Genomic DNA, 14,374 nt, shown 5'->3' on the forward strand with positions numbered 1-14,374 from the left:
ACAGAGAGAGAGTCAGAGAGAGGGATAGATAGGGACAGACAGACAGGAACAGAGAGAGATGAGAAGCATCAATCATCAGTTTTTCGTTGCGACACCTTAGTTGTTCATTGATTGCTTTCTCATATGTGCCTTGACCGTGAGCCTTCAGCAAACCAAGTAACCCCTTGCTCGAGCCAGCAACCTGGGTCCAAGCTGGTGAGGTTTTTTTTTTGTTTTTTTTTTTTGCTCAAACCAGATGAACCCGTGCTTAAGCTGGAGACCTCGGGGTCTCGAACCTGGGTCCCTCTGCACCCATTCCGATGCTCTATCCATTGCGCCACTGCCTGGTCAGGCTAGATGGATGCTTCTGCTAGTGGTACCCTGAATACACTGTCATTAGTTGTTGCTATCTATATTCCTGGTGCCACTCTGGCTACTATACTACCCACCTTGTTCAGAATTTTTCTTAAGTATACTGAAATTAGACAAGAGTCAGTTTCTAGTGCTTGCCACCAATAAACCTTATTAATATTCTTTTTACAGATGAAAACATGGAGGCTCAGAGATGTTACCTAACTTGTCTAAGGGTGGACAACTAATAAAAACTGGTGTTCAAACTCTAGAATGTCTGATTCAAAACTCATGAACATATCTTTTATGATATATTGCCCCAGATTATTCATACCAACATCTTAAGAAGCAATTGGATCTCTAAAAATTATGTTCAATAATGGTAATGTGCAATATATTTATAATACAATATTGTGAAAAAAGGTACAACACAAAAATTCTTTTCAGACACATGGAACATTCCCTACTAGGATATACCATATGCTGGGCCACAAAACAAGTCTAAATACATCCAAAAAGACTGAAATCATACAAAGTATGTTATTCAACCAAAATGGAACTAAGTTAGAGATCCACAGTAGAAAGAATTCTGGGAAAACCTCAAATGTTTGAAAATTAAACAATACAATTCTAAGTAACCCAGGAGGTCAAAGAAGAAATCACAAGAAAAATTTTAAATTATTTTTAACTAAATGAAAGTGAAAATATAACATATCAAAAGGTATAGGATACAGCTAAAAACACTATTCAGAGGGAAATTTATGGCTTTAATCGCCTTTTTCAAAAAGAAGAAAAGTGTCAGATTAACAACCCAATCTTTACTGTTGTAGAATGTTTAGGTGAAAGTATTGACTTTAAAGAGAACATTTCTTTGCCTGGCCAGGCAGTGGCACAGTGGATAGAGCATCATATTGGGACGCGGAGGACCCAGGTTTGAAACCCCGAGGTGGCAGGCTTCAGCGCTGGCTCATCTGGTTTTAGCAAGGCTCACCAGCTTGAGCCCAAGCTTGCTGGCTTGAGCAAGGGGTCACTGGGTCTGCTGTACCTCCGGTCAAGGCACATATGGGAAAGCAGTCAATGAACAACTAAGGTGCCGCACAAAGAATTGATGCTTCTTATCTCTCTCCCTTTCTGTCTGTCTGTTCCTTTCTCTGTCTGTCACACACAAGAAAGAGAAAACATTTTTAAACAAGTTACAACTAATTCAAAGGTATACTGGGCCCTGTCCAGACAGCTCGGATGGTTAGAGCATCGTTCCAAAGCAGAGGTTGCCTGTTTGATCCCCAGTCTGGGCACATACAGGAACAGATTGATGATCCTGTCTCTCCTGTTCTCCCTCCCTTCCTCTCTCACTATAATAAATAAATAAAATAACTAATTAATTAATTAATTTAAAAAAAACATGTTGAAGAAAGGTATATTGGTTCACACAGTGGAAAGAACACTGCATTGGGGCAGAGCACAACTAGAAATGTTGGTTCCTGGAGCAAGCACTGACTATGCCTCCTTTGGTAATGCATTATGTGGCCCCCAGGTGAGTACTAGTAGCAGATGGCATTACTAGCAACACCAAGCATTTTTTTTTTTTTTTAAACAGGGACAGAGAGTCAGAGAGAGGGATAGATAGAGACAGACAGGAATGGAGAGAGATGAGAAGCATCAATCATTAGTTTTTCGTTGCAACACCTTAGTTGTTCATTGATTGCTTTCTCATATGTGCCTTGACTGTGGGGCTACAGCAGACTGAGTAACCCCTTGCTCGAGCCAGCGACCTTGGGTCCAAGCTGGTGAGCTTTGCTCAAACCAGATGAGCCTGTGCTCAAGCTGGCAACCTCGAGGTCTCGAACCTGGGTCCTCCTCATCCCAGTCCGACCCTCTATCCACTGCGCCACCGCCCGGTCAGGCTTTTTTTATTTTTTTTATTTTTATTTTTTTTATATTTTATTTATTCATTTTTAGAGAAGAGAGAGAGAGAGAGACAGAGAGAAAGAAGGGGGGAGGAGCTGGAAGCATCAACTCCCATATGTGCCTTGACCAGGCAAGCCCAGGGTTTCGAACCGGCGACCTCAGCATTTCCAGGTCGACGCTTTATCCACTGCGCCACCACAGGTCAGGCCGCAACACCAAGCATTTTGTGGTTTCCTCTTTTAAATTATTCTGGCTGACTCAGTTAAACTCATTTGTCTAAAGACTGCTGAAGGAGATCTGACAATGAACGCAACCAATTAAAAACTTCACAATCTGCAAAAGTAATTTTTAAAAAAATGCTGTATCATCTGAACTTTAGTATGTGGGAAAAAGGACTGGCCAATATGGTCCACTCTAATCTTAGGCTACAAGTGACCTTGGTTCTATTTCTAACTTAAAATAGCAAATCCAGCCTGACCAGGCGGTGGCGCAGTGAATAGAGCATAGGACTGGGATGCCGAAGACGCAGGTTCAAGACCCCAAGGTCACCAGCTTGAGCACAGGTTCATCTGGTTTGAGCAAAGCTCACCAGCTTGGACCCAAGGTTGCTGGCTTGAGCAAGGGGTTACTTGGTCTGCTGAAAGCCTGTGGTCAAGGCACATATGAGGGTGCAATCAATGAACAACTAAGGTGTCGCAATACGCAATGAAAAACTAATGATTGATGCTTCTCATCTCTCCATTCCTGTTTGTCTGTCCCTGTCTATCCCTCTCTCTGACTCTCTGTCTCTGTAAAACAAAACAAAAAATAGAAAATCCACTACTCCCCCATCCAGTCTTAAATTTTCACATTTATAAACTAAGGTACCATTTGAACTTGAAAATGCCATAACTCTAAGTTAAGATAAAGTTACAGTGTAACATCACAGCAACATCGTGGTTGCTTGATATGTTTAACTGCATCTGAAATGTCCTTGGGTTAATAAATATTATTAATGGGTATGTTTCTTTTTTTTTTTTTCATTTTTCTGAAGCTGGAAACAGGGAGACAGTCAGACAGACTCCCGCATGCGCCCGACCGGGATCCACCCGGCACGCCCACCATGGGGCTACGCTCTGCCCACCAGGGGGCGATGCTCTGCCCTTCCTGGGGGTCGCCATGTTGCAACCAGAGCCACTCTAGCGCCTGAGGCAGAGGCCAAGGAGCCATCCCCAGCCCCGGGCCATCTTTGCTTCAATGGAGCCTTGGCTGCGGGAGGGGAAGAGAGAGACAGAGAGGAAAGCACGGCGGAGGAAATGGGCGCTTCTCCTGTGTGCCCTGGCCGGGAATCGAACCCGGGTCCTCCGCACGCTAGGCCGACGCTCTACCGCTGAGCCAATCGGCCAGGGCTTAATGTGTTATGTTTCAATCTACCTCAAAGGATTGTCCTTAAAACTGAGTTAATATGTTCACAAAGAACTTAAGACAGTGCCTGGCATGCAATAACTATGCAAAAAAGTAATTTTATTATTTGATTATAGCAAAAACAAGTATAATAATTTCTTGGGCTTTGGTCTAAGGCATTCTTAGTTCTCAAACAGCTCCAATGTATCATTATTCAGATCAAGCATCCTATAATGACTCTTCCACAAAACAGTAAGAATAGCTAACATTTATAAATAATTACTATGTGCCAAGTACTGTGCCTGGGTATCCCATTTGATCATCACAGCAGTTTTATGAGGAGGTATCAGTTTTGCTCCCATTTTGCTGAGGCTTAGAGAAGTTACATGCCTCGCCTCAGCCACACAGTAGCAGAACACATTCCGCTCCTCAGTTCACATTGTTTGTTAGATTCCTCAAATGAGTGAGGTCATATGATATTTTTCTTTCTCTGCTTCGGAAAGCCTGATGCTCTTTAGGAAGAAATGTTATGGATCCCTTAGGATTCCAATGCCAAAACTCTCTCAAAGACAATAGCCTAATAAGCTAGATCTTATCAGTCTCATTTATAAAAAAATCACAATAACACAATTTTAACAACAATGATAATAACTAACACTTGCTGAGGTTTTTTTTTTCTATGCCAGGTACTACAGTTATCCCCAATTTACAGAGAAGAAAACAGACAATAAACTTGTGGTGCAACTGAGGATACTGCTAGGCCACACTGTTTACCCCAAGAAAGTGGGGGACTGGGTAATTTTGAAGAAATCTACCAGCTCCTTCCAGGGAAGAGAAGCAAATAATTTGTGCTATCCTGAAATCAGACAAGTTTTTTAGAGGAACACAGTGAGGTAGAGGCACAGCCCAAAATTAAGCAGCCAAGGAGGTCAAAGCCATGCATTGTTTATGATCAGTTAGGGGACCTGTGGGCAGTTGGCCCGGGCTCAGTGCGTACCTGCTGAGCGCGCGCTTCTTGGTCTCCTTGGCACGGACCTTCCTCAACAGGTCTTCTAGCTTGCTCGATTCCTCAAAGTGAACCCCGAGGTCCTCATCTTCAGCTACACTGATGATATCTCTGTAGAATAAGGATATATCAAAGCCTCCATGTTTCTTCAGGTGCAGCAAGTCGAGGAAGATACCTGGGACAAGGAGAGACGAAAGTGAGGGGAAGCAATTTTCAACAAGAATTTTTTTTTCAGTTAAGCTCAAATATCTTTTTTTCATTTTTTTTGACAGAGTCAGATAGAGACTCAGAGAGAGGGACAGATAGGGACAGACAGTAAGGAAGGGAGAGAGATGAGAAGTATCAATTCTTTGTTGCAGCACCTTAGTTGTTCGTTGATTGCTTTCTCATATGTGCCTTGACCAGGGGGCTCCAGCCGAGCCAGTGATCCCTTGCTCAAGCCAGCGACCTTGGGCTCAAGCCAGTGACCATGAGGTCATGTCTATGATGCCATGCTCAAGCCTGCGACCCCACACTGAAGCTGGTGAGCCTGTGCTCAAGCTGGATGAGCCCACACTCAAGCTTGCAACCTCAGGGATTCAAACCTGGGACCTCCGCGTCCCAGTCCAATGCTCTATACACGGTGCCACAGCCTGGTCAGGCAAGCTCTAATATGCTTTTTTTTTTTTTTTACAGAGACAAAGAGTGTCAGAGAGAGGGATAGATAGGGACAGACAGGAACGAAGAGAGATGAGAAGCATCAATCATTAGTTTTTCGCTGCGACACCTTAGTTGTTCATTGATTGCTTTCTCATATGTGCCTTGACAGTGAGGCTACAGCAGACCGAGTAACTCCTTGCTCGAGCCAGAGACCTTGGGTCCAAGCTGGTGAGCTTTGCTCAAACCAGATGTGCCCGCGCTTAAGCTGGCGACCTTGGGGTCTCGAACCTGGGTCTTCCACATCCCAGTCCAACACTCTATCCACTACGCCACTGCCTGGCCAGGCTCTAATATGCTTTTTTTTTTTTTTTTTTAATTTTTTTTTTAATTCATTTTTTATTTATTCATTTTAGAGAGGAGAGGGAGAGACAGAGAGAGAGAGAGGAGAGATAGAGAGAGAGAAGGGGGAGGAGCTGGAAGCATCAACTCCCATATGTGCCTTGACCAGGCAAGCCCAGGGTTTCGAACTGGCGACCTCAGCATTTCCAGGTCGACGCTTTATCCACTGCGCCACCACAGGTCAGGCCTAATATGCTTTTTAAAGTTCTGAAAGAACTAAACATTTTATTAACATTTCAGGAATTAGAGAAAGCAGCTATAAGGGAATCAGCTCCTATAATGATTTCAGACAATGTATTCAAATAACCACCATTCACTGTAGCATTAAAATCAAGAAAATCTGTCTAGCCATGGCTAGAGAGATTGGTTGGTTAGAGTGCTGTCCCAACACACAAAGGTTGGGGTTCGATACCCAGTCAGGGCACATACAGAAACAAATTGATGCTTATCTCTCTCTCTTTCTCTCCCCCTTCCTCTCTCTCTAAAATCAATACATTTTTTTAAAAAGAAAGAAAAGACGCCTGACCAGGCAGTGGCGCAGTGAATAAAGCATCGGACTGGGATTCAGAGGACCCAGGTTCAAAACCCCGATATTGCCAGTTTGAGTGTAGGCTCATCTGGTTTGAGCAAAGCTCACCAGCTTGGACCCAAGGTCACTGGCTTGAGCAAGGGGTCACTCGGTCTGCTGTAGCGCCCTGGTCAAGGCACATAAGAGAAAGCAATCACTGAGAAACTAAGGTGCCACAACAAAGAATTGATGCTTCTCATCTCTCTCCCTTCCACTCTGCACTCTGGTACTCTCTCTGTCTCTGTCACAAAATAAATTAATTAATTAAAAAAAAAGACTCCTGTTTAAAAAAAAAAAAAGAAAGAAAAGAAAATCTTCCTCAAGTAGTGTCCTTTAGACTGCTAGTGCTTTAGTCCTTTAGGCCTGGCCATTTTCACTGAGAATGTTACAGGTGTTTCCTCTGGCTTCACTTTATTCTTTCCTTTTACTCTGAATAGTGAAAAGCAAATGTTTAACATCAGGTATAAGGAAACAATAAAATTAAGTGCCAATTTAAAGGAATGAGGAAAATGCCAACCTGTGTCACGGAGATCCCCAGCTTTGGTTCTGGCCCGGCTGGCTTTGGCACTGTCATTGCCATGGGGGTCATCTTCATTGGTAAAAAGCATGATCCTCTTATGGCTCATCTTGAACTGGACATCGCTAAAGAGGTTGGCACAGACCCACAGCACTTCACTCAGTGAGTAGTCACATCCATAGCCAAGCTGGTCTTGGAAACGTTTCTTTCCCTGCTGCCCTTTAAACTGTGCAAGCTCTAACACTCGTTTAGCGCCTGATGGGAGACAAGGAGTCAAATTGGCAGAAAAGTCAGAGCAGTGTCAGCAGACGCCTTTAGAAGGCCAACAGGAGGACTGAAGGTCCCCCATCACCCTAGAGTTGTTTAACCCATAGAGCAAAAGTCCATCTCTCAGTAAGGACCCCCTAGTGCAGGAAAGCATACTCTTAGTCAAGGTGTCCTCTGCTTCCTTCTCTCTTTGTTCAGGATTTTAACCTTCTCATGTAAGAGAAAAGTTAATCTTAGAATACCACTGACCTGGGCCCTGGCCGGTTGGCTCAGCGGTAGAGCGTCGGCCTGGCATGCGGGGGACCCGGGTTCGATTCCCGGCAAGGGCACACAGGAGAAGCGCCCATTTGCTTCTCCACCCCTGCCCCCTCCTTCCTCTCTGTCTCTCTCTTCCCCTCCTGCAGCCAAGGCTCCACTGGAGCAAAGATGGCCCGGGCGCTGGGGATGGCTCCTTGGCCTCTCCCCAGGCGCTAGAGTGGCTCTGGTTGCGGCAGAGCGACCCGGAGGGGCAGAGCATCGCCCCCTGGTGGGCAGAGCGTCGCCCACGGGCGTGCCGGGTGGATCCCGGTCGGGCGCATGTGGGAGTCTGTCTGACTGTCTCTCCCCGTTTCCAGCTTAAGAAAAAAATAAAATAAAAAAAAAATAAAAAATAAAAAATAAAAAGAATACCACTGACCTGGATTATCCAACTCATGTAAGACATATATATTTTTGAAATTCACTGAGTTTTTGTCCTTCTCAGTACCATAGAACACCACTGCCAAGAGATCTCGATCACTGCTTATGATTTTATTGGTGTACACACTCTGGATACACTGGAAAAATAAAAACACAAATTCAATTAATGTTTAACTACTTACCACTAAATTTAAACTCTGTAAGTGCCTGGCACATAGTAGGTGCTCAATATATATTTGCTGAATGTGTAGATGGCTTTAGAATAAAGTATGACCTCTACCTTCAGGAAATTCATGAATCAGTGAGCAAGATGGGCATATATATTATGCTATATCAAAAAGCAGAGTTTGGTAAGCATAAAATAGAAGTAGTCCTTATAAAAAGTCAGAAAATAATAACATGTATATACTCAGGAAGGAAACTCTGCTATACAAGAAAAGCCCAGAAATGAAATCAGAAAACCTAAATAGTAGTCTCACTGGTGTCACTTAATTAGCTGGGTTTGGACAGATCACTTGATCCTTCCTCAAGTAGCTTGATACTAAGAAATATAATTTACATTTATAAAATAGTTATGTGTATAAAGGTTTAAGCTAACTACACTGCTCACAAAAATTAGGGTATATTTTATCACTTTATATTCATTTTGAGATATCCCCTAATTTTTGTGAGCAGTATATATGTGAGAATAAGCCTATAACTACTAACATCATCTTTTTGGGTTTTTTGGGGTTTTTTTTTGTATTTTTCTGAAGTTAGATACGGGGAGGCAGTCAGATAGACTCCTGCATGTGCCCAACCAGGATCCACCTGGCATGCTCACCAGGGGGCGATGCTCTGCCCATCTGGGGCACTGTTCCATTGTGGCTGGAGCCATTCTAGATAGAGCCTGAGGCGGAGGCTGAGGAGCCATCCTAAGCACCCGGGCCAATTTGCTCTAATGGAGCCTTGGCTGCGGGAGGGGAAGAGAGAGACAGAGAGGAAGGAGAGGGGGATGGGTGGAGAAGCAGATGGGTGCTTCTCCTGTGTGCCCTGGCCGGGAATCAAATCCAGGTCTTCCACACACCGGGCCGACGCTCTACCACTGAGCCAACCAACCAGGGCCTAACATCATCTTTTGAAATAAAATTTGCTTAATTACACAATTAAACACATTATTATTCCAGGAAAGGTCTAGTTATCTATTTAAACTAATGTCAGCATCTGATAATTCAGTGTCTCATAAGAGCTGCTTAGTTCTGGCAGCCTATTTAATTCTGAGGACACTGACAAAATTAAGTTTCTGAATCTGCAAAGCTGAGGAATAAACCAACAATGGCGAATCAATCCATGTCCTGCCTGAGCCTCTAACCAGCCTTCCTTCATAGCAATTCTCTCGTTAAATGAAGAACTTAGAGAATGATATTCAATGACAATAATCTGCATGGAAAGTAGTAATTTCTATAAATACATTCATCTATTTTTTGAGCAGTCTATATTTACAAAACTTTGGTGAGGACTTTTAAATTCCAAATAAAAACACATACACAAAAGAAAACTAAAACAGAATTTAGAAAACGTTTTCTTCATTGCTCTTATCAAATATATATATTTTTAATTTAAAAATATTTAATCTTTTTTTTTCTTTTTTTTTTTCGGCAGGTGAGTTGTTACACATTCCTTAGCGGATTCCGACTTCCATGGCCACCGTCCTGCTTCTTATCAAATATTTTATGCTCATCCGTGAATGTCTACCTTATTCACTATACAATACTATAGTTTCTTTGGGGTATTTTAGGTATCAACAGTTCCATGAACTCTTTGAAACTACATGTAGAACTGAGAATGTATCTTTTGGGGGAGAGCGTTCATAAGCTTACATCACATTGTAAATAGAGGTCCACAATCTGTAAAAGGTTAAAGCAATGCTCCTCTAAGAGTGACCTCCAAACCAGCTACATCAGCATTACCCGGGAGCTTGTTGGAAATGCACATTTTTGTTCCTGGCTCTAGACCTACAGAATCTGGGAAAAACCCTACAGTCTGCGTTAACAAGCCTCTGATGGTAATTCTGATGTAGGTTAAAGTTCAAAAACCATTGCTCTAAAGTAAAGAGTTGTTTTATGTTGGTGTTTCCTTTTTTTAGAGAGAGAGACAGGAAGGGAGAGATGAGAAGCATCAACTCATAGTTGCATCACTTCTAGTTGTTCACTGGTTGCTTCTCATGTGTGCTTTGACTGGGAAGGTGGGGGCGGTGGCTCCAGCTCAGCCATTGACCCCTCGCTCAAGCTAGAGACCTTGGGCTCAAGCCAACAACCTGGGGCTTTAAGCCAGTCACCTTTGGGCTCAAGCCTGCAACCTTGGGCTTCAAGCCAGTCACCTTTGGGCTCAAGCCAGCAACCTTGGGCTTCAAGCCAGTCACCTTTGGGCTCAAGCCAGTAACCATGACACCATGTCTTTGATCCCATACTCAAGCCAGTGACCCCACACTCAAGCTGGTGAGCCTGCAGTCAAGCCAGATGAGTCCATGCTCAAGTTGGCGACCTCGGGGTTTTGAACCTTGGATCTCAGCATCCCAGGTCAATGCTCTATCCCAGTACTACCTACCACCAGTCAGGTGAGGTTCAATAATTCTTCTAACATCAGACAGTTTAGAAATGGTAGAATTAGGATCTGAGTACCTACTTTTCATTTGGTTGGGTATATACCTGGAAGAACTGCAGTGTCAGATAGTAATTCTATGTTGAACTCTGAGGAACTATCAAACTGTTTTCCACAGCAGCAGGACCCAGGTTCAAAAACCTGCGGTCATCAGCTTGAGCACAGACCCATCCGGGGCTCACCGGCTTGAGTGCGGGGTCCCCAACTTGAGCATGGGATGATAGACATGACCCCATGATTGCTGGCTTGAGCCCAAAGGTCACTGGCTTGAAGCCCAAAGGCTTGAGCAAGGGATCACTTGCTCTACTGTAGCCCCCCAGTCAAGGCACATGTGAGAAAGCAATCAATGAACAACTAAGGTACCCCAATGAACAATTGATACTTCTCATCTCTCTCCCTTTCTGCCTGTCTATCCCTATCTGTCCCTCTCTCTATCTCTCTCATTCTCTGTCACAAAAACAAAAAAATTGAAAAACCCAATAATTACTGGAACTTCCTTCCTTCCACTACCATCTCTATAGAAGGAGCAGCCCACTTCTGCTACCAGGGCTAATGCCAAAGGTAAGAGCAATGTATTCCTAGGGTCCAGGGTTCAAAATCAAAATAAAATGAGCCTGTTTTCCAACACTGCCAGTACTCTTTTTTTTTTTTTTTGGGGGTTTTTTTTTGTATTTTTCTGAAGCTGGAAACGGGGAGAGACAGTCAGACAGACTACTGCATGCGCCCGACAGGGATCCACCCGGCACGCCCACCAAGGGCGATGCTCTGCCCACCAGGGGGCGATGCTCTGCCCCTCCGGGGCGTTGTTCTGCGGAGACCAGAGCCACTCTAGCGCCTGGGGCAGAGGCCAAGGAGCCATCCCCAGCGCCTGGGCCATCTTTGCTCCAACGGAGCCTTGGCTGCAGGAGGGGAAGAGAGACAGAGAGGAAGGAGGGGTGGGGGTGGAGAAGCAAATGGGCACTTCTCCTATGTGCCCTGGCCGGGAATCGAACCCGGGTCCCCCGCACGCCAGGCCGACGCTCTACCGCTGAGCCAACCAGCCAGGGCCACTGCTACTCTTTTAAGATGCAAGTATAGCTAGCCAGTCTGGGAGGCTAACCAGCATTCATTATTCACAAAATTTTCAAAGAGTCCACATTTTTTAAAGTGGTATCAATACTTTGGGGAGAGAGGTTTATTTTATTTTTTCAAAATAAAACAGTAGTGGCCCTGGCAGGTTAGCTCTGTTGGTTGACTGTTGCCCCAAAACAAGGTTGCAGGTTTGATCCCTGGCCAGGGCACACACAGGAAGCAGCCAATGAATGCACGACTGAGTGGAACAATAGATAAATGCTTCTCTTCCCTATCCCCTCTCTCTCCCTACCACTCTGTCTCTCTAAAAATAAAAATAAATATAAATTTAAAATAATTTAAAAATATAAAATAAAAAAGTAGTCTTACCTGGATGCTCATGTCAAAAGGAGTCAATTCATCTTCAACTTCTGATTTAATAAACATGGCCCTAGAAGCATCAACCAAAAAAATCAAACTATCTTTTCCTGAATATGTATATTCTCCTATAGGGAAAAAAATAGAAGGAAATGTTTGCCCTTGTGTTCATATTTTTTTTTTTTTTCATTTTTCTGAAGCTGGAAACAGGGAGAGACAGTCAGACAGACTCCCGCATGCGCCCGACCGGGATCCACCCGGCACGCCCACCAGGGGGCGACGCTCTGCCCACCAGGGGGCGATGCTCTGCCCATCCTGGGCGTCGCCATGTTGCGACCCTCCTGGGTGTCGCCATGTTGCGACCAGAGCCACTCTAGCGCCTGGGGCAGAGGCCACAGAGCCATCCCCAGTGCCGGGGCCATCTTTTGCTCCAATGGAGCCTTGGCTGCGGGAGGGGAAGAGAGAGACAGAGAGGAAGGCGCGGCGGAGGGGTGGAGAAGCAAATGGGCGCTTCTCCTATGTGCCCTGGCCGGGAATCGAACCCGGGTCCTCCGCACGCTAGGCCGACGCTCTACCGCTGAGCCAACCGGCCAGGGCCCTTGTGTTCATATTTATCATGCTTATTATTTACATAAAACAAATAGAGAAAAGCCCATTAAGCAAAAGTATAACTTGATAAATTATTATAAACACCCTTAAAACCATTACCCACACTGAATCTTTGTCAGTCACCCCAGAAGCCCTCTCCGTGTACCCTCCAAATTAGAACACCTGCCTTGGCCTGATGCTTAGTTGGTTAGAGCGTCCTCCTGATATACAAAGGTTGTGAGTTCAATCCCAGGTCAGAACACGTATGGAACAAATCAATGTTTCTATCTCTCTCAAGCTCTCCTCTTTCCTCTCTCTACAAATCAATAAATTTTTAAAAAGTAGTTAAAAAGAAACTACAAAACCCACTCTCCTCCCAAGAGTAACTACTATCCTGACTTCGCTTCCTTATTATTATTTTTTTTTTTTTGTATTTTTCTGAAGCTGGAAACAGGGAGGCAGTCAGACAGACGCCCGCATGCACCTGACCGGGATCCACCTGGCTTGCCCACCAGGGGGAGATGTTCTGCCCATCCGGGGCGTCGCTCTGTCGCGACCAGAGCCACTCTAGCGCCTGGGGCAGAGGCCAAGGAACCATCTCCAGCGCCTGGGCCATCCTTTGCTCCAATGGAGCCTTGGCTGTGGGAGGGGAAGAGAGAGACAGAGAGGAAGGAGAGGGGGAGGGGTGGAGAAGCAGATGGGTGCCTCTCCTGTGTGCCCTGGCCGGGAATCGAACCCGGGACTTCGTATGCTCTACCACTGAGCCAACCGGCCAGGGCCGCTTCCTTATTTTTCTCTATAGTTTTATCATCCAATTAAATAGTCCTAAACCCTAATTTTGATTTTTTTAAAATGTTTTTGTTTTATTTATTTATTTATTTGCATTTTTCTGAAGTTGGAAACGGGGAGGCAGTCAGACTCCCACATGCGGCTGACCGGGATCCACTGGGTATGCCCACCAGGGGGCGATGCTCTGCCCATCCGGGGCGTCGCTCTGCCGCAATCAGAGCCATTCTAGCGCCTGAGGCAGAGGCCACAGAGCCATCCTCAGCACCTAGGCAAACTTTTTGCTCCAATGGAGCCTTGGCTGTGGGAAGGGAAGAGAGAGACAGAGAGGAAGGAGAGGGGGAGAGGTGGAGAAGCAGACGGGCGCTTCTCCTGTGTGCCCTGGCCAGGAATCGAACCTGGGACTCCTGCACGCCAGGCTGACGCTCTGCCACTGAGCCAACCGGCCAGGGCCTAAAAATGTTTTTGAAGTCTCTTAATCCATAGATTAAACCCTTCCATCTTCTGTCCAATAACTTATTTGTTGAAGAGCCAGGATGTTGTGTCATGTACAGCTTTCCACCTTCTTGATTTTGCTGACTGCATTCTTTCAGTGTAGATTAACATAGTCCTCTGTAGTTCCTACTGTTCATTAGATTCATGTTTTCTTTTTTTGGCATTATTATATCATGTGTAATGTGTTTTTCATGTGTCTGGTTATCTCCCTTTTTTTTTTCCTTTATTTTTTAACTGTTTTAATTTATTTATTTTAGAGAGGAGAGAGAGAAAGGGGGGAGGAGCAGGAAGCATCAACTCCCATATGTGCCTTGACCAGGCAAGCCCAAGGTTTCGAACCAGCAACCTCAGCGTTCCAGGTTGACGCTCTATCCACTGCACCACCACAGGTCAGGCGGTTATCTCCCTTTTTGATATTGCTGTTTAATTCAATAAATTTAATTACCGATCTTTTATTAACCCTGGCCAGGCAGCTCAGTTGTTTAGGATTGTCCTGATATACCAACATTTCAGGTTCGATTCCTGATCAGGGCATGTACAAGAATCAACCAATGAATATAGTACATATATAAGTGAAACAAATCAATGTCTCTCTCTCTCCCTTCTTCTATCTCAAAAATAAATTTTTTTAAAGATTTAATTTATTGCTTTTATGGGGAGGAGAGCGAGAAGTATCAACTCAGTTGCTTCACGTCAGCTGTCCATTGATTGCTTGTCATATGTGCCTCGACTTGGCAAGCCC

At 44.7% G+C, this 14,374-nt stretch overlaps 1 protein-coding gene across 6 annotated transcripts in view; it reads right to left on the bottom strand.

Moving 5' to 3' along the window:
• XRCC6 (X-ray repair cross complementing 6) overlaps window positions 1–14,374 on the bottom strand; it is a 62,179-nt gene that overhangs the window by 15,689 nt on the left and 32,116 nt on the right. For 4 of the 6 annotated variants that reach the window (XM_066256885.1, XM_066256875.1, XM_066256913.1 and 1 more), the window contains exons 3-6: window positions 11,776–11,891; window positions 7,694–7,832; window positions 6,751–7,005; window positions 4,619–4,802 (exon numbers count right to left, since the gene is read on the bottom strand). In XM_066256885.1, the coding sequence (XP_066112982.1) occupies window positions 4,619–4,802; window positions 6,751–7,005; window positions 7,694–7,832; window positions 11,776–11,891 (694 nt within the window). The remainder of the gene's footprint in view (window positions 1–4,618; window positions 4,803–6,750; window positions 7,006–7,693; window positions 7,833–11,775; window positions 11,892–14,374) is intronic. The other 2 variants (XM_066256896.1, XM_066256905.1) reach the window with 1 other exon arrangement.

Source organism: Saccopteryx bilineata, chromosome 1 (genome assembly GCF_036850765.1).
Source record: "Saccopteryx bilineata isolate mSacBil1 chromosome 1, mSacBil1_pri_phased_curated, whole genome shotgun sequence".
Taxonomy (NCBI): Eukaryota; Metazoa; Chordata; class Mammalia; order Chiroptera; family Emballonuridae; genus Saccopteryx; species Saccopteryx bilineata.